Source organism: Sceloporus occidentalis, unplaced genomic scaffold (genome assembly GCF_023333645.1).
Source record: "Sceloporus occidentalis isolate IW3139 unplaced genomic scaffold, rSceOcc1.0.p SCAF_28, whole genome shotgun sequence".
Taxonomy (NCBI): Eukaryota; Metazoa; Chordata; class Lepidosauria; order Squamata; family Phrynosomatidae; genus Sceloporus; species Sceloporus occidentalis.
In genome coordinates, this window is record NW_028317008.1 from 7,144,009 (window position 1) to 7,165,532 (window position 21,524).

The 21,524-nt window shown below is 39.8% G+C and overlaps 1 protein-coding gene across 1 annotated transcript in view; it reads left to right on the plus strand.

Annotated features, from left to right (window-relative positions):
• LOC149299757 (dynein axonemal heavy chain 3-like) overlaps positions 1 to 21,524 on the plus strand; it is a 498,381-nt gene that overhangs the window by 299,078 nt on the left and 177,779 nt on the right. Inside the window, exons 43-44 of the mRNA XM_089486039.1 lie at positions 5,318 to 5,556; positions 19,434 to 19,583. Coding sequence (XP_089342165.1) covers positions 5,318 to 5,556; positions 19,434 to 19,583 — 389 coding nt within the window. The remainder of the gene's footprint in view (positions 1 to 5,317; positions 5,557 to 19,433; positions 19,584 to 21,524) is intronic.

The following is a 21,524-nucleotide window of genomic DNA, read 5'->3' on the forward strand; positions in this document are numbered from 1 at the left end:
TTATCTGATGTTTGCATGTAATAATGTTCAGAAGCTGGAGTTTTTTTTCTGATAAAATGAATAAATGGCTATAACAAAATTACATTCTGATAATGTGTAGGTTAACAGATAATATGTGCTGGTACTAGGGTAATTAGTAGTTGTAATTTAAACCTTTACTGTTTTAGTTTGAGGTGTGTGTGTGTGATATTTTCCTGGAATATTGTGTACCCAATTGTTTAGTTTAGCTTTTCATGGGTCATTACAAAAATATGTTTAAAGTCAATTGCAACGGTTAACAAAACATTTTGTACAGCTTTCCATTTGATCATGTAACCTTTTCACTAATAAAAGTTTTACAAGATACAAGTATATAATATAAAAATGTTACTAGAAGTATATAAGTTTAATTTTTTGTATCATGATTATTTCCTTTAATAATATTGGGTTTAATTGGGTAATTACAAAGTTCTCCCCTGCCTAAATAACTTCAAACATGCATAAACTGCTGATCGTTATAAGCAGCAAGAATATCGCTGTTTATCAGACACAGACTAGTAATGATAAATTTATGACTGTGAATACATGTACTAGACAGATGGCTGATTTCATTCTTTGATTTTTAAATTGATCGTTCCTCTGTTTCTATCTAATTAATCTAAAAAATCAACAAATCTTAATTGTTCATTATAAAGCAAGAAATCACTAGTGGGAGACACTGATCTCAGTAAATAAAAACAAAACCTTCAAGTAGAAATTTAAAAAGTGTTTATGCTAGATAATGAAATTCATAACCCTTGTTACATCAGCCACCTACCCAAATTACCTAATGTTGTTCTCTTATGATTAAAAGAATCACTTAAATATTTTTATTAAATTATAGTAGTCTATTAACCCCTTCGTGACAAAGGCTGATTTTACTTTTTGTACCCTTCGTGACAATGGCCTTTTTAACATTTCTGCGCTGCTTGTGTTTAGCTGTAATTTTCTTCTTTCCCGTTTACTGAACCCACACACATTAGATATTGTTTTTTTCAGGACAAGAAGGGCTTTCTTTAGATGACATTGTTTTGATTGTATCATATTATTTACTACTAAAAAAAGTATAAAATATGGTGAAAAATTTAGAAAAAAATGACTGTTTCTAACTTTTAGTTGAAAAATCTTTTACTCATCTATAAAAGGTAATGAAAAAACCTGCTAAATAGATTCTACTATTTGTCCTGAGTTTAGAAATACCCAATGTTTTTATGTTTTTTTGCTTTTTTCTACACATTATGGGGCAATAAGTACAGGTAGCGTTTTGCTATTTCAAAGCCATTTTTTCCAAATCTGGTAATTCTTCCCCCCATGTGCCATTTCGGGTATCTTTGAACCCGGCCAATGCAATTTACCCCATCAAATCATATATTTTTGAAAACTAGACAGCCCAGGGTATTCCAAATGCTAGTATTTTAACTATTTCCATGCACCATATCTACCACCAGTTTTTGTCAAACTTTGTGGTAGTCATTTTTTTGCATTTGTTTTGTCACACACATTTTACTTCAGGTATGAATTAAAAGGTTCTCGTTTATGTCACTATCACAAAACACCCCAATATGTGTTCAGCAACATCTCCTGAGTACAGCGATACCTCACATGAATGATTTTGCCTGGCCGTTTGGGGGCAAAAGGGCCACATTTGGGGCATGCGCATTTTTCAATGTTGAACTTTGGCATTTGGGGATCCACTGCCCATGCCCTATTTGGTACATCTTTGAGCCGGGCCATTTCAGTGTGCCCAACAAAACCATATATTTTTCTAAACTAGACACCACAGGGTATTTTAAATGCTGGTATTTTAACTCTTTGCATGCACACATTTTACCACCAGCATGTTTTCAAAGTTTGCAGTAGTATATTTGTGTGTGTATTTTTCCCCCACACACCTACTTTATGTATGAATTTACAGCTCCTGGTATATGCCGCTGTCACACGACACCCCATAATGTGTTCAGCAACATCTCCTGAGTGCAGTGATATCCCACATGCATGGGTTTGTCATTTTTGTGGGAACTAAAAGGCCACATTTGGTACGTGTGCATTTTTCTAATTGGAAATTAGGTGTGTGGCCATCCTTCCCCCGGTGTTAATTGGGACGTTGTTGAACCTGGCCAATTCAATTTACCCCATCAAATCATACCTTTTTTAAAAGTAGACACCCCACGGGCATTTAATATGCCAGTATTTTAACTCTTTCCATGCGAGAATTGTTTTAAGCTAATATGCTAATTTTAGGACTTGCTCACAAAAATATATTTTTTATATATATATTTTTTTTTTTTGTCTTTTTTAAAAAAAAAATTTTAACATTTTTTTTCAACTTGGAGGTTCCCCTGATAGTGACATCAGTGGGAAATGATTTTTACATTTTACTAGTTTTTTACTATTTTTTTTCTAATTATTTTTAATTTTATTTTATTTTTTAATTTATTTTTACTAATCACACTGTGATTAGAAAGCTGGGTTCCATTGACTTGCATGGTGAATGCAGTACCTGTATTCAACCTGCAAGTGGAGCCAAAGTTCTCTAGATGGTCTGGACCATCTAGCGAACTTTTAAAATTTGTTGGTTCCTGTTACAGGGCAGCGGCCATCTTGCTTGATGGCGAAGATCATCGGCAGCTGCGGCTGTGACCGCTCTCCGGAGCGGTCACAGCCCATCGAAAGGTAAGTGTTTGGTGTCGCTGGATGCCTCCTGATCGAGGCATTCCAGCGACACCATTTAAGTTTAGGAGGCGATCGTCGATCGCCTCCTAAACGCTTTTAAAACGGGCGTCCGCCGCCATACAAAGTATGGCGGATGTTGACGCCCCGTGGAGGGGCCAGAGATGGCCCCTTCGTTCCGATCGCGGCGTTGCTGAATGCCTCGAGGTCGAGGCATTCAGCAATGTTTTTTGGGTGCAGAAAGCGAAAACAGATCGCTTTCTGCACCCGTTTAAAGACGTGCCGGTCCTGGCACGTCAACTGTCGTAAAGCACATGCTTTTCCGTGTCGTGCCAGGACCGGCAATTGTCGTTAAGGGGTTAAAGACAGAATTGATAAATTACAAATGTTTTATTTTCCAGTGAGAACATTATCAGAACAAAGCCTTAGAAAGTATTTCCCATTAAAGAAGTGTTTAAGGAAAAAGGTTATGCATTGGGCCCTATGCGGTAGAAATGTTTTACATTGAACCCTATTGCATCTATGACATCTTGGGTGAATGTCTAGCCTTGGACTTATTGCTAAGATTTAATTTTGATTTCCTCCATTTTTCTGTAGACACATATCTTTTGAACCACTTACAATTAGACTAACGGGCTATGTTTTTTATTAGGAATTACAAAACAAACGGATTGGAAACATAATCACCTATACAAAACTGATTATGAGTTCACTCCCTACATAGTAGATAACTTTAATCCCAATAAAAGCCATGAAAAACAAATATATAGACACTTTATTTTAAAAAAATTTTTAATTTTTAGATCCATGTTTATATAGCGTTTTCATGCAAAAGCGGGCAAAGTGCTAGGGTGAGGGCAACCCGAATTCTACCGTATCTTATTACATAATCAAGCATTTTTTTAAAGAACCTTAAGATCCCCACAATCACATGCAGCCTTATACAATTAGTAGCAGGGCTTTACAGTTATTACTTTATTTTCTGCAACATACATTTTTTTTTCTTTAATTAATAAAAAGGAACTCCACTCGTCTTTATCACAGTTGCTGTGATAAACTGAGACTTGATTCCAATGCTAGAAACAAAATAAGAATTCAAGGCATTGATGCTCCAAATAGAAGTAATACAATGGGGCAAAAAGTTCCAAAAACAGCACATGGAAATTAATCAAAAAGTAATACTTCCCAGAAAATAACAGGGTACTGCATGGGTAAATTCTTTGACTTCCCTATTCAAAGTGTATCCATTTTAGACTCCATCAAGTCATGTAACTATTACATAACTCTTCTCCAGTCATCCAGTACCATATGGTTTGGAACATATGTCAATTTTACTCTGGATGCCTATTTGGCCATATCAAATTTAACAATTGTGTTATGGCTTGTATATTTTACATGAAACATTTAAAACGCTCAATCCAACAGCCTGTCTATACATTTAAATATGTTCTTGGAAAAAACACTTATTCCTCTGAGTAAATAAAATCAAGGAACACAAATTCATTCATTCATTACACATCATGGACAGTGTAATGTGAAATGTCACAGTGTATTATTACAGAAAATCTATATGCCTGGTGAAATTGTATAGTAGAAATATAATTGAAAGTAGGGGCCGACATTAACACCTGCGGCTTCCATAAATCACAAATTACCTGTCCAATCCACTGCAGTGACTAAAATCTCTCTCCATTATTCATCCGTATCTCAGCTGGTAGTATGGCAAAGCTTGGTGCTGCTGCATAGCGCATAGTCTACTGATTTAGTTTCTATGTTTGGGGTGCCAAAGGTTTTCTTTTTGCTGAATATGCTATTAATTTGCTAAATTTCCTCTCCTATATAAAAAAAGTTTGTGCATGATTGTCCTTTAACCATTGCATTAAGGCAATGTAGAACCTATTTATAAAAACACAAAACCTAACAGATTGTTGCTTTAACCCCTTGCCAGGGTGACTTAGTAGGTATTTAGTCTAAAACAAAATTGGAGTTAAGATTACTTGAACACTGGGACTTAATGGAATTCTTCAAGCACTGAATACAACAGAGCCATAAACCACTATGTATGAGCTTTGTTAGCACGTTGAATATACCTTTCATACTTTCTTGGTTTACTCTCACACATTACAATGAGTTTTATCTTGATGTAATGTGGAACTGAATATTGTTTTGCTTAAATCCATCCTACTAATGTGTACGGTAGAGTTGATGTTTTTGAACATTAAAAAGTATAAAACGGTACATGATTAGTCGAGCAATTTTTATTCAGGTTGGGAATCTGACATATTTTAGAGATACATTTGATTGTTTGATATAATTTGGTGCTGAATTCAGATATAGCGTTGTGTTGCAAAGACAGCTAGAGGACCTTTGCTGTTGACCTTATACTAAGCTGAACATTGCTTACCAAAGCTTATTTTTATGCTTGAGTTTGTGAATAAAATGCCTTCCATTATAAGTAATGTTTCGCCTTTTACTTTACAAAGATAGCTTAGCTGGTTGCAATCATCAAGTTTTCATTTTGTATTTGTCTGTATTTGAAGATGTATGTGAGAACTTTTGTTCTGTGAAAGGGGTGATTAATAAAACAGTTTATTTACATTGTTTGTCCTGTTCTCTTTTATTCTTACAGCTTAATGACATTATAGTGAGTACACCAGGGACCGCTATGCAGATGTACTTCCTGGAGACATTGCTTCTTCAAGACAAGCCATTACTTTTTGTTGGCCCCACGAGCACTGGAAAGACAGCTATTACCAACAGCTTCCTGAGACGGTTACCTCAAGAAAAATATGCTGTATGTCAAATTAACTTCTCAGTGCAGACTTCAGCTAATCAGACTCAGGATATCTTCTTAACAAAACTCGAAAGGTACCCTGAGTTTTAATTAAAATCAAATATGTAATAGTGCTTGGTTTTATCCGCAGAGATTAACCCACAAGATAATATTAGCCACTTGGCTTAGATTTCTGACAGTACAAATGAAATCTGATTGGTTTCACTCCACTATGCTTATTAACAGGCAAAATGCATTTTAATTGCTGTTGACAAATATTCTGATTCATTGCATGCGGATAATAGGACACAATTCAGAGGACCATGTGTCATTTAAAAATTTTTTTTTTTTTTTCTTCAGGAAACAAAATTAAAAAAAAAAACTATTCCATAGGAGAATGCATGGACATCTGGTCCTGGGCTTTCTGTAGTCCATAGCATATTAAAATAAATCAGTAATTTGTGTCTTAATAGGAAATAAGGGCCATCTGTTTGCTGCAAGATCAAAGCAGCAGGTGCATACTTCCCAACACAAGTAGGGTAAAAGGTCCATCTTTAAGGTTGAGTATGTCCAGGAAATACATTTATTTATTTTTCTTTGAACATTTGCAATTTCCATTCTTAACCGAACAATCCACATTTTCCTAGATCAAAACACATTATAATTCAGACTGATAAATAATCATATGAATAATAAATCACATATCACAGATATGTATTTCTTCACAAGCATATCACGGCATGTTTGGAATATGAGACCTTTACATGTGTCATTTATTGTACTGCATTACAATGAATGTCCAGTGGCTGAGGAAAATGGGGGAATCAATCAATCAATCAATTAGAAACACAGTTTAGACAGGATTTTAATGCGCACATCTTGTTTAATAATTATTTATGGAACATTAACTGGATAGGTTAAAATATTTCATTCTGTTCTTGCAAACTGAATTTCTTTCTATAGACAATAGAAATTTACAGAAGATTATATTATAAGTACTCTGTAGGAGATCAGGTGAATTCTAGTGCAAAAAATGTGGTATAATGATTTTTACTGCTAATAGCTCAGTATTCCAGGATAACTAAAAATTTATTCTATCTATACACATCAGAATAAATCAAAGCTACTAATTGTTACAGAACAAGTTTTAAGCATTTTATAAGACAATAAATTATACATTCTCTCACTTAAATTATATATTGTCTAATTATTAAAATTCAAATGCACAAGGAGCTTAATTATATTTAATGAAATCATTACATTTTGTTGATATGTTTTTTTTTCTGTATTAAAACTGTAAATAATCCTTTTTTTGGCATTCAACATGTGGTTTATTCAGCAATGTATGATAGTTTCATGTAAATTATGATCATCCTTACAGATTTTCTACTTCCATAAAATGGAGCTTAATAAATGACAAAGAACATTTGGAAACATTTGTCAAGTGTTAGCACATGTGCAGTAGTTAGTACTAAGTATAGTTAGAATTATTTCTTGCTAATTGCCTTGTTACTAAATTGTAACTTATCAAGCTTTTATTATTACACTAAACATATGTCACTGTTGCACTGGAAGTTGTTATTGCATTGTTTGCTGATCATTTATATATATTGGATAATATTAAATCATTAAAATAGGTTTCAACACTGCTACTTTATTTGATCATCATTTATGTATACTAGGTGCTTCCATGGTTATATTTGACATACCACAAAGTTTAGCTCCAAAAGACTCATCTAAAAAGACAAAACCAAGAGACCAACATATAGCTGTAAAGAAGACATTACAATATTACAGAGCATTATTCTCTCTAAGGCCCTGCTAATCTTAAGCATAAATCTAAGAATTGCCATATAATTAAGCTGTTTACCTGGGGTTATTCACCAAGGGCCTTGGTACCTCAAACGTAATGAGCTACATAGAAAAGCATTGCACTTCCACTTTCCAGACACTCATGGCAACACCTACATTACATTGTGAGGACCTGCAAAAGCCTAATGCTCTTGAATAAATCAATAAGGCCTTCATATGTCAGTACGGTTTCCAATTGAATTCTCTAAATGCAGATAACTTCTGTGACGGACTCGTCCCTTCAGGCACACCGCTGTGGATATTATACAGCCCAACCACCCGTTCCCCTGGAACCCAGTTTCTATGTTTACCCCCACACCGCCAGGCCCAGTACCAGGACATACAGGTTTTACTTTTGGAACTGCTGGGCAGCTAGAATAGCCTCCTGCCCCACTATGTGTACCAGACAGGATTATCTCCACAGGGTGCCCAGCCAGGGCTCCTGCCTGACTATCGGTGGAAGATATCAGAGGCTAATCCCGTTATCTCCCCTATTGTTCCTAGGAGACCTGAATCCCCCAGCTAAAGGGGGCGGTTATGTTACTCAGACGTCTCATTCTGTGTGTTGATGTGTTTATATGGATATATATACCTGTGCCTGTGCACAATAAAGAGTTCTGAATGTTATACCCTACACTGAGTCTCGGCTAGTGACTGGGAAACCGGGGAAAGTGTGTGTTGTCCCAGGCTAAGGGAGCACAAGACAGCGGAGGTAGTCGGTCGGACTAGCCAGCTCCGTGACATTGGTGGCAGAGGTGGGATTTGCTCCTAGCTAAACGGGACATCCAAACCACTACCAGGACCAAGAAGCCGAGACGGAGAGCACCCTACGAGTGCATGGACCAGCGGTATGCTAAACTTAAGCGGAATACTTTGAAAGACCTCCTGGAGGCTCGTGGAAAGGTTGCCAGCAACAAAACCCTGTTACCCCAGCAGACCAGGATGAGTTCCAGAGGGATGTTCTGTTCCGCCTGTCCTGCTACGGGCCCCATCCACCCGCAGTGAACCGGGTGATAGCAGAGGTGACTGCGCTGAGGTTTCCCCAACAAGCACGTTCTTCAGGGGAAAGAGATGAAATTTCCCACTTTGAGGCGAGTAACCGCCGAAAGCTCCCCTATGCAGCCTTCAAATCCTTCATCGAGGCGGAGGGGGACATCGAAGGATATCTCCAAGACTTCGAGCGGCAATGTCTGTTGCAACAAGTGAGAGACGCAGATAAGGTAACCATCCTTGCCAGCAAGCTCACTGGCCGGGCGGCTGAAGCCTACCGAGCAGTGGCCGACGAGGACTGTAACAGCTATGAGCGAGTACGAGAACAATTACTAGCTCGTTTCGCCATCACCTCGGAGGCACAAAGACTCAAGTTCCGTAGCCTGCGGAGGATGGAGAAAGACACGTACCAAGAATGGGGGCATCGGATGCAGAAAGCAGTGCAAAACTGGCTCACAGGGAGCCGAGCAGTGACCGCTCAAGAGGTGACTCAGTTGTTCCTTCTGGAGCAGTTTTTTAACCACACTCCCCCTGATGTCCGGGACTGGGTCCGGGACCGTCACCCCCGAGACCTAGCCCAAGCCGCCAGCTTGGCAGATGAGTACCAGGACACGCGCCAGGCTAACTCGACCAACACCCGGCCAGCCCCTCGGTATCTGCCAGCCCATTCCCCACCGCAAGCTACAGCCATGGGAAGTCCTCGCTACCCCCCACCAGCTGACGCTCGGAGGTGTTTCTCGTGCAACCAAACGGGACACCTTAAGTTGAACTGTCCCCAGCAACCCCAGCCGTCGGGACCATATCGAGGAAGGCCCCGGCGCACAGTGGTTCAATGTGTTGGTCAGGAAGAAGACTGGGGAATTTTACACGAGGCTGACATCGTACAAGCCATTGCGGGGGACAACCGCCATCATCACTGCCAGCCTGTGTTACTCAATGGAAAAGCGGCCAGGGGGCTCCGTGATTCCGGAGCCACCTTAACCATGGTGGATCCCCAGAGGGTACCAGTCCCGGTAACAACTGGAAAATTTGTGGCAGTACGAGTCGCAGGGGGCAAAGTATATAGAATCCCCACGGCTCAGGTGCATCTGGACTGGGGGGCAGCTGCCCGCACCCTAGAAGTGGGACTCATGACTGGGCTTCCAGAGGAAATTCTACTGGGCAACGACTTAGGCCATCTCACCTCCACATTTGGCCCCTCCAAGCCTGCGGAAGCACACCCTGTAACCACCCGGCTACAAGCCCAACAAACCAAGCCACCTCCCTCCGAAGAGACCCAGGTAAGACCCACTGACCTTGACTCTGGCCCCGACCTCCTCACCTGGGACTCCCCGACAGACTTCAATAAGGAAGTACAACAGAACGACTCTCTAGCAGCGTACCGACAGAAGGCTCTCAGTAAGCCTGGGGGGATGGACGACTACTGGTTCCATTGGGAAGGGGACAGACTCTATCGTAGTGCCTCCGATGGGGGAAAACAGACTGCTAAAGCGCCCAGGCCGCAGCTAGTGATACCCCAGAAATATAGGGCAGACATACTACGCATCGGACATGTCATTCCCTTGGCCGGACATTTAGGACAGAGAAAAACGAGGTATAGAATCACCCAGAACTTTTTTTGGCCTGGTATCTCCGGAGACATTAGGGACTACTGCCGCACTTGCGAGATCTGCCAGCGGGTAGGCAAGAGAGGGGATCATCTGAAAGCTAAATTACGACCCCTGCCCATAGTGCAAGAACCCTTCAGCCGGGTTGCAGTAGATCTTATTGGCCCGTTAGCTAAGCCAAGCCCAACGGGGAAGAAATATATACTTACCGTGGTAGACTATGCCACCCTGTATCCTGAGGCTGTAGCATTAAGCAACATCCAAGCCGAAACCATAGCGGAGGCGCTGTTGCAAATATTCTCCCGGGTGGGGTTTCCCCAGGAGCTGCTGTCCGATCAAGGGACACAGTTCACCGCCGAGGTAACCCAACAGCTCTGGAAGTTGTGCGGTATTAAACCCCTTTATAGCTCCCCGTACCATCCGCAAACCAATGGGTTATGCGAGAGATTTAATGGCACTCTGAAGCAGATGCTTCGGACCTTTGCCGCAGAGCACAAGAACTGGGAGCGCCACCTGCCCCATCTCTTGTTTGCCTACCGGGAAGTCCCGCAGGAGTCCACAGGGTTCTCCCCCTTCGAGCTGTTATATGGCCGGAGGGTTCGAGGCCCCTTAGATCTCCTGCGGGAACACTGGGAAGGCACGGTACCAACAGACGACCCGTCCGTAGTTACGTATGTATTGGGGCTCCGAGATAGGCTCCAGAGATACACGACCCTAGTGAAGGACAATCTCCAGAGAGCTCAGGGCAGACAGAAGAGGTGGTATGACCGGACGGCTAGGGATCGCACCTTTCAGATAGGGCAAAAAGTATTGGCTCTCTGTCCGGTCAAGCAAAACAAACTTCAGGCAGCCTGGCAGGGTCCTTACAAGATAACGCAACGACTCTGTGACACCACCTATATAGTGGCCAGATGTTCAGATGAGCGGGTCCAGCGGACCTTCCATGTGAACATGCTGAAGCCGTACTTGGAAAGGGAGGAGGCGGTGGTCGCCATATGCAGCCCCGCTGTAGGGGAATGGGAGGGTCTGCCTCTGCCCGGCTTACCAGGGGATATTGAAACCCAGAAAAGTATAGAGAGTGTTAGGCTAGGAGAAGGGCTGGCCCGCTCAGAAAGGGACCAGGCCACCCAGATTTTAGAGGAACGACGAGCAATGTTCTCATCGCTACCTGGCTACACCCCCCTTGCGGTTCATAAAGTGGAGACCACAGACCCCCATCCCTTAAGGCAACCCGCTTATCGAGTCCCTGATGCTGTCCGAGAAAGCATGCGTCAGGAGATCAGGGAGATGCTCGATCTCGGGGTCATCGAACCCTCCGTAAGCCCCTGGGCTTCCCCAGTCGTCCCTAAGAAGGATGGCACCACCAGATTCTGTGTTGACTATAGGCGACTGAATGACCGCACCGTGACTGATGCGTACCCGATGCCCCGGGTAGACGAATTATTAGACCGGATCGCAGGGGGAAGGTTCCTCACCACTATCGACTTATGTAAGGGCTATTGGCAGATACCTCTGGACGCGGAGGCTAGGCCGAAGTCTGCATTCATCACCCCATATGGCTTGTATCAGTTCAAAGTCATGCCGTTTGGGATGAAGAATGCACCGGCTACCTTCCAGCGGATGATAGACCGACTGCTGGATGGGTTGCAGGAGTATGCCTGCGCCTATCTAGATGACATAGCCATCCATAGTGCCACCTGGGGGGAACATCTCCAGCATCTACGGACAGTGTTAGACAGAATCCGCGATGCAGGGCTGACAATTAAGCCAGACAAGTGCCACATTGGTCTGTCTGAAGTCCAATATCTAGGACACCGGGTGGGGTGTGGGAGACAGAGACCAGAGCCCGCTAAAGTAGAGGCTGTTGCCAACTGGCCAGTACCCCGTACTAAAACACAGGTCCTAGCGTTCCTAGGGACTGCGGGTTATTATCGTAAGTTTGTCCCCAACTATAGCACTATTGCGAAACCCTTGACTGACCTGACCAAAAAGAATTTGCCCCGACAAGTCCTGTGGTCTCCGGAGTGCGAGGCGGCGTTCAAACAACTCAAACAGGCTTTAGTGCAAGCTCCTGTACTAGCTGCACCAGACGCATCCAAACGCTTTGTCGTCCATACAGACGCTTCTACGTTCGGGTTGGGAGCAGTACTAAACCAGGTCGGAGACGATGGCGACGAACACCCAGTGGCATACATCAGCCGCAAACTACTTTCCCGGGAGGTGAGCTACGCCGCCATTGAAAAAGAATGCCTGGCTTTGGTTTGGGCTCTCCGCAAGTTTCAACCTTATTTGTATGGACGATCCTTCACCGTCCTTACGGATCATAACCCCTTAGTATGGCTGAACAGGGTAGCCGGGGACAATGGCCGGTTATTACGGTGGAGCCTAGCTCTACAGCCCTTCAACTTCACCATTCAGTACCGTCCAGGGAGGCTCAACGGGAATGCGGATGGGCTGTCCAGACAAACGGAGCTAACGGGGTGATTGTGTTTGGGAGGCGATGGGTGCCAGGGCTTCGAACCATCCCAAGCGGACCCGATTGGGGTCGCGCTGGGTAGGTCGAGGTGTTCCACAAGGGGGAGCATTGTGACGGACTCGTCCCTTCAGGCACACCGCTGTGGATATTATACAGCCCAACCACCCGTTCCCCTGGAACCCAGTTTCTATGTTTACCCCCACACCGCCAGGCCCAGTACCAGGACATACAGGTTTTACTTTTGGAACTGCTGGGCAGCTAGAATAGACTCCTGCCCCACTATGTGTACCAGACAGGATTATCTCCACAGGGTGCCCAGCCAGGGCTCCTGCCTGACTATCGGTGGAAGATATCAGAGGCTAATCCCGTTATCTCCCCTATTGTTCCTAGGAGACCTGAATCCCCCAGCTAAAGGGGGCGGTTATGTTACTCAGACGTCTCATTCTGTGTGTTGATGTGTTTATATGGATATATATACCTGTGCCTGTGCACAATAAAGAGTTCTGAATGTTATACCCTACACTGAGTCTCGGCTAGTGACTGGGAAACCGGGGAAAGTGTGTGTTGTCCCAGGCTAAGGGAGCACAAGACAGCGGAGGTAGTCGGTCGGACTAGCCAGCTCCGTGACAACTTCAACTTCAGCCTACACCCTAAAACTTGTCATCCAGATATGATCTCAGAGCCATACCAAATGGTGAGCTCCTATGCTGCTGCAAAATTGCTAGACCCAGACCACAATAAAGTGAAATGATTGAGTACATTCCAACAGAATAATACATAGTAATACTGACTTTTTATTAGCATATTCACAGAGGTAAATCACTTAAAGACCCCTGATAATGTGAATTGCTTAGCTGTAGAATTTTCAGCTAATGGCAAATTGAGTGCTGGAAGAACTATTGACCACAATGAGACCTTGAAGAATCTTAAAGGGACAGTTTACTGTTCTTAAAAGTCCCACTAAAGAAAACGGCATATTAAAGTGGTTTTCTAATATAAATATAAAAACACTTTCTTCCATGATCTGACAATTCTCACCAGTAGCAGGAAAGCGGAAGAGTGCTTTTCATGGATGTACACAGAGGTTCTCTTAGACACCCCCTCCTGCAATGTTCACATAGCCAGCGCTGGTCTTGACGGGGGGTAATTATATAACATGCAAGGAGAATAGCTGACATGTGACATAACAGAAATGCATCATCAAAGTGCATATGATAGCTGGAGGGTGCCTTCAACGAATACAGAAACATTGAAATGTACTGTGTACAACAAACTTGGTTTCAATGTAAACATATTTGTATGTAATAAAACAGTATCAGTGTTATTTATTTTTTTTTAGAAAATTTTTGAAAATGTTTTCAAAAAAAATGTAACTATGAGCCATACATGCTCTGTGTAGCCAGACATGTATTTACTTAACTCTAATTAAAGACAAACTTTTAAAAGTTTAAAACTTTTGTATATGTTTAAGTGTAATATAATTAACAGTATCACATTTCTGTTGGATTAAAAGGATATAAATAAATTTACCCAGGAACAATCACGTAACATGTCCAAGGCAAAACTAGTTTACTTTGGTTGTCTTTGTGATCTACAAGCTTCTGTTTTCTTATATTAAAAGTGAGTGCAAATCATAACCAAACAGAGGATTAGACAGGCATTGTATGTTTACCCGACACATTCTCTTTTCATATCTTGAGGGTTTTTCTTTTCACTGTAGAGTTTGTTGAATGTGGCAGAATGACAACAGCTAAATTTTTTCATATTCCCTTATGACCAAATTCTGTCAGCCTGCACTCCCTGTAAGTGACATATGGCATTTAAGCCAGCACAACTATGGCAGAAAGAAGCATCGCAGACAGAATATAACTATGCCGCTGAGGAGAGAGAAGAAAACTTTTGTTATTTCCCATTCTGATAAATTTAGATGACAAATTAATAAAGGAGAATTAGAGCTGATTGTCTTGCCTTGAATAACACTTTTTTTTATTGTTGTTATAATACTCTCATTAAATGCCCCACGGAAAATAAATGTTAAAAATTACAGGATATATTTGCTTCCTTCTAAATTATCACTGATGCGGGCTTGGTGACAAAATAATTGTCTCACTAATTATTTAGTACACATTCATATTTTAATCTCCATTAATATGCATAGTTCTACATTTTCAGAGGAACTGTGCATTCCAAAGGACATTTATAACAGAGAAGCATCCGTAACAACTAGACTGACTGTGAATTATTATAGTATTATTGTAAGCGCTAATAGGAGATATGCTACAATAAAAGTAGTATATAAGTGCTGGTTTATGATTTATTAGTTTCACTGCATTGTTTCAGAGATGTTTTTGTTAAATTGTGTGATACAAGTAATAAAAAAAAATGCATTTCCTTGTAATTCAGACAGATTAAACTGAGCTCTGTTACAGAGCTGAAACTAGGGATTTTGTAACATGGAGCAAGGTTAGAAATCATGCCCCCACGATGATGTTAATTTCCTGAACTGGAGGGGAGCACAAGGAGGCATATCCTATCAGCTTAAACCTGACCCCTAAAACGTGTGGTGTCACTGACTTCAACTTTGTTTCTCAACATCTTGTTTTTTTTGGTCTCTTCCGGAAAATCTTCATATTTGAGCTATTTAAATCAAACCCTTGCTGAAATGATTTTACTAATTAACCCCTTAATGACAAAATGCATTGTTTTCAATAGGTTTAGGGACTGCCCATTGTCCTTAAGGGGTTAAAATACAATGGGAGTATCAAAAGGGATGAAATTATGTGTAGCCATTTAAAACTATAATGTGAAATATATTAATGATTTAGTGCACATGACTAAGTATAATGGTTGAGGGTATACAGTAAAGGTTAATTTACTGAAAAGGGGTAGTATTATGCAGTGGCTTATAATGAAAAAGCCTCATAACGTTTCACTAGCTTTTCATACATACAGTATATAGCCTTCACATGGAGAACCTCCATGCCATTTGGATCCATAGTCATGGTCAATAAATTAAATTATGGAAGTTGTGCCATCTTTATTAAATATGGTGGTTTAGGGGGGAAAAAACCTGCATTTGTTAACATTATAAAACTCCCAATTCTAATAACAGCAGCAGCATGCTAGTTCTCGATGAATCTCCAAGCTCTCACATTCGCAAATTGTCCTTTAGAGATATGCTTATTGACCTGGGGCCTTTTAATAAACAGGTTGCTAGTTGTTAATTGTTATTTGAACTTTACTTGCATTTCCTGGGTGGTTTATCTAATTTCCCGATGCTGTTTCAAGTAATTACTTTTTTCTGTACTTTCTTTATTTAAAGGTCTCTTTCCAATAGTAATTGTGTGGTATCCAAGACACTGCTGCTTCTTCCATATCCTATGGTTGACCTGAAAAAAGAGATAAGAAGTATATTTTATTAACATTTATTTCAGAAAATATGACTTTTTAAACAAAAGTAATTTAACCCCTTCAATCCCAGGGTTTTTTGGTAAACTATATATTGTTTTTTCAAGGAGAGATAGAGCTTTCTTTTGATACCATAGTTGGATGATTAGCTGGAAATTTAGAATGAGAAATTTAGTAAAAACTAGCGAAAATTAGAAAAAAAACCCTTTTTTTTTTTTACATTTTCCCTCTGAATCCTCACAAAATTAGGTAAAGCGATGGAAAATCCCCTCCAAGTTTATCAATTCAGGTGTCCTGATTTCAGAATTACCTAATTGAAATAGATTTTCCATACTTTCCCAGCACCAGGGAGCATACTATAAGGTGTAAATTTTTTGTATAATTTTTATGCCTATGGCTTAATGGGTTTGGGGGTTGTGAACGGGGGCAGGAGGGTTATACTGGCTAGATGTTATGCTAGGGCAATGGGATGTAAGGTTTTTTAATTTTTTTTTTATTATCTTTTTTATATATTTTTTAAAAATTTTTACATTTTATTTATTTTTTATTTTTTTCACAAAAACGGTTAGAGGTCCTCTTAGGGACCTCCTGAACATGCCAGTGATGTCACAATGACATCACAGCTCACATTATTATTTTTTTATTATTATTTATATTATTATTTTAATGATTTTTTTATTATTATTTTTTAAATGAATTAACAGGGTTTTTTTTCCTTCACTGTTTCAGGAAAGGAGGGGGAGTGAGAGACATGGTTTCTCACTCCCCTCCCCGCAATCCCCCTGCACCGATCACACTGTGATCTCTATGCAGGTCCTCACAGACGTGCATAGAGATCGCAGCGTCTGTGCCTCATCGGAGGACAGGATATCCCTCAGCAGTGACGCAACCCGGAAGGGAATGCGCGATCGGCAGTTTGAAATGTAACAGCTTTCCGGCTTTCATGCAGCAGATGCCGGCTTCTGCTGTCAGTGGGCAGTCCAGGCTGTCAAAGGACACTGCATGAAGGGCTGGACGTACCGGTACGTCCATAGGGGTTCCTTAATAGGCGTTTTTTGGACGTCCCGGTAAGTCCATAGGGGATTGAAGGGGTTAAAACAAAATCTGACTATAAAACTGTTAAAAAATGCACGTAAGACCTGCATCTAGATGAATGCTAAAAGAGTCAATGTAAATTAATTAATATGGTTTTAAATCAGCAATTATGTACCGTGGCCTCCCAATTCCAATTTTGAAGGACTTCTTGTTCTACAAATGAAGCATTTCAATATGAATAGTGTGAAGGAAAGACAAGTGATAGGTTAAATGAGAGAAACAGATATATGGTGCTCGGCAAAAGTTTGTGGCAAGTCTGAAAAAATACTATAACGTAAGAATGCTTTCACAAATAGACATGTTAATAGTTTATTTTTATCATTTAACAAAATGAAAAGTGAGTGAACAGAAGAAAAATCGAATTCAAATCAATATTTTGTGTGACCACACATTCTGCAAATGTACCTAGAAGAATCGATGCTATTTTGTTTTGACAGCAGAGTTTTTTAAGGAACTTGGCAGGTGGGTTATTCCAAACATTTTGGAGAACTAACCACATATCTTCTGTGTATTTACTAAGCCTTAGTTGCTTCTCTCCCTTCATGTAATCCCAGACAGACTCGACATTGAGACCAGGGTTTAGCTAGGGCCATACCATCAATTCCAGGACTCATTCCTGTTCTTCTTAAGCCTGAAGATAGCTCTTAATGACTTTGGCTGTATGCTTGGTGTTGCAGAATACATTTTGGGGCCAATCAGATGCCTCCATGATAGCATTGCATGACGGATAAGTATCTGCCTGTACTTTTCTGAATTGATATGGTATTTGATTGGTCCCAAATTTATTCTACAACATGACAATGACCCTAAACATAAAGACAAAGACGCTAGAAACTATATTCAGTGTAAAGAAGAACAAGGTATTCTGAATGTGATGGTATGGCCCCCACAGAGCCCTGATCTCAACATCATTGAGTCTGTCTGGGATAACATGAAAAGAGAGAAGCAACTGAGGCTGCCAAAATGCACAGACGAACTGTGGTTAGTTCTCCAAGATGTTTAGAACAACCTACCTGCAGAGTTCCTTAAAAAATGTATGCAAGTGTTATTAGAATTGATGCTCTTTTGAAGGCAAAGTGTGGCCACACCAAATATTGATTTAATTTAGAATTTTCTTCTGTTCACTCACTTTGCATTTTGTTAAATGGTAAAAAAATAAATAAACCGTTAACATGTTTTTTGAACGCATTCTTACTTTACAGCATTTTTTCACACCTGCTTAAAACTGTTGCACAGTAGTGTATAAGTTATTAATAGCATGGTATGATATAAATTATGTAATAAAAAATACTAGTGGAAAGTTTCAGAGGAGAAGTGGGAATGATTGTCTAAAATCAGAGCCTTAGACATGAAATAATAAAGTATTTATTCACATTGAGGGTGATATAAGCGAAATAACTTCAATAGGTTAATATTGCAAGGAACTTTGAACATGCATGGGGTAAGCATAAGGCTATCCTGAATCTAAGACCAGGGCATGGACAAAAAGAAAAGATTATGTTATAAAACAGTGAGAGAATCTGAACAAAGAAAATGTGTCTCCCAAGTCACCCTGGTCAGAACTCACAAGCGTATCCGATCCCACATGCTGGTTAGCACTACCTCCCCACTGTTCGTCTGATCACATCAGTACTTTTTCCCGGTTTCCCAGGTACATCGCCCGTTCCACCCAATTCAATATTGTCATTTGTGATAAGCCTTAACTCTTCAACTACTAAACAACTCTCATCATGTTGCTGAAATACTGCATTGTGTTATGGCTATCTTTATACTTTGATGAGTAGATCATGTGAGGCATATTGTTTTTTTATTACGGTATTTTGTGTTTAGTTTGTTAAATTGTTGTCTGATTTTAATTGTTTACTAATTTTATTAATTCTTTTTAATATGTATATATATATATATATATATATATATATATATATATATCGAAACAAATGCCAGAACTTATTCAAATGTAGATTGTTTCAGCAAAAAATGCTTAATACAGGAGTTTACATATTTCAGTTAAGATAATATTTTTTTATTAGACACAGCAATAAAATAGCATTTAGTAATTTGGGTTTGGTATATATGTGTATTGTTTTCAAGTGTACATTTAAATGTATAATTTCATCATCTTAACCGGTTAAAACCCCAGATCGACTTGCCAGAAAACAACAATATCTGGAGCTTACAAATTAAAAGCTTTCTGTGTTGTCAGATAAGATGAAGTTGGTTGCATTTCTTACAGTTTGATTAATCCCACTGCTTTATACTCACATTTCTTGTCAATGTTAAACAAAGGTTCTAGCAAGAAGAGTTTAGGAAGCTTATTTACCTTAGAATGCCCTGCCACCTTTGATTAAATTCCATACGCACAATGTTAGATGACCTTTTACAGCACTTCTGATAGAACCAGAGGTCATGGATTGTTACTAATCTTGTTGTTGCTAACAATGATGTCACTTAGGATACACTTGAAGGGTTTTGCATTTTTTTCTTGTTTTCTGTTAAATGTTACCTGGAAATTAACATGAACAAAATTAATGGTTTAATTTTGCAGACGAAAGAAGAGGGTGTACGGAGCTCCACCGGGGAAAAGAGCCTTTGTCTTTGTTGATGACCTAAACATGCCTGCCAAGGAGAAATATGGATCCCAGCCTCCCATTGAACTGCTGAGGCAATGGATTGACCATGGCTACTGGTTTGACAGGTGCAATAAATATTAATTAGTGTGCTTGGCTACAGAGGAGTAATGATATACACTGTTTCTGTGAAGCATTAAATTGTTGTATTAGTCTATAATTTCTCATCTGCTCAGACCCAACTGGAAAACATTTTGTGTTACAAGAATATTACAAAGAATAAGATATTCACACTTCTTACCAGATAGAGTATTATTCGCTCATTTTCATATTATATTCAGCACAGTACTCTAAAAAGTTTTTTCATGTAGAATTTGGGGGATTTTTTAAATACACTTAGGGCATTATCTTTAAACTCATGTATTGTTTTCACAAGTAAAAAGTGGAATTTATAGACCACAAATAAGTGACACTGTTCTTTTATAATATCTTTGGCATTTTGAAGAAGTCAGAATTATTTTGTCAATGGCCCTCAAATTGTGTGAAAGCTTTAGAAGTAATCAGCTGCTTTGTTTGCGCAACTAGCTCTGGTTTCGGATAGAGGTGCAGTCATTGAAACACTTTCACCAAGTTTGTGAGCCAACACACAAAATACTGTACACAACATTTTTTGGAACTTTTAAATGGTCAGTGGACTTTCCAGATACTATTTATTTGTGTATATGGACATACATATATATACAGTGCTGTGAAAATGTTTTTTTTCCCAATTTCATCTATTTTTGACTTAGATGTTTCAGATCCTAAAATTTTTTTAGTAGTAGACAAAAGTAAGCTAAATAAATACAAAATGCAGTTTTAAAATGATGATTTCATGTACAGAAGGAAAAAGCTACTTAACATACCTGGTACTATGTGAAAAAGTGATTGCCCCCTTAGTTACAAAATCAGGTAACCAAATTTAATTGATCATTGGGTTCATTTTCACTAGACATACCCAGGCATGATTACTACCAGTCCTGATGAATCTAAACATCAATTAAATACAACCTGTCCGGCAAAGTGACATAGGCTAAAAGGTCTCAAAAAGCAGCACATGATGCCATACATGATAATCTAAAGAAATTCAAGAACAGATGACAAAAAAGTAATTGACATCTATCAGTCTGGAAAAGGTTACAAAACCATTTCTAAGAGTCTCAGACTCCAGTAAACCACAGTGAGAGCCATTATCTACAATTGTATTGCTACTTTAGGGCCTGGGTGACTTGGCATGATTGATGGAACCGTGAATTTTGCTCTGTACCAGAAAACCCTGGAGGAGAATGTGCAGCTATCAGTTTGTGACCTAACGCTCAGGCGCAGTTGGGTTATGTCCACCTTTGAATGGCTCAAAAGAAAGAAAATTAAGGTTTTGAAGATGCCTAGTCCAAGTCCTGATTGAATCCGAGAGATGCTATGGCATGACCTTGTAAAGGCCATTTGGCTTTAAAACCTTCCAGTGTCGCTAGATTTAAACAATTTCACCAATATTGTTAAAATAAGGTACAATTAGACTATCATTTTTCCATCTGAAATATGAAGAAGACAAAGTCACAAGGTGCTTCAAGCAGGGTTGAATGTCCAGGACATGCTTTGGAGCCTTTTTATGTCATGGTAATTCCTCTGGTCTATCCTAGAGTGATAAGAATATTAGCACCAAATATTAGACCCTGCTTAGTGTGTCCGGTATTGACTTACTACCTGTCCTGAGCATGTACCTGTGGCTTCTCCTCTATACAGTCACCCAGTCTGCCAGCAAGTGCTTTGCTATGTATACTCAGTTCCTATAGTAGTATTTACAGTAGTAGTATACTAAAGTTCCTATAGTTTTTGCCTCTATATGAGCCTCCACACTATTTGGATCATCAAAGTCCCTGGTCTTCTATCTTAATACTCAACCCTTCGTAGGTTATTCAGGTTGAATAACAATTGGGCTGTGTGCTCCTGGTGCTGGCGTGGTAACATTTACTTTTTTTTACGACAAAAAAAGTGTCCCCTGAAAATGTTACCTCTTGTACTTATTTTAT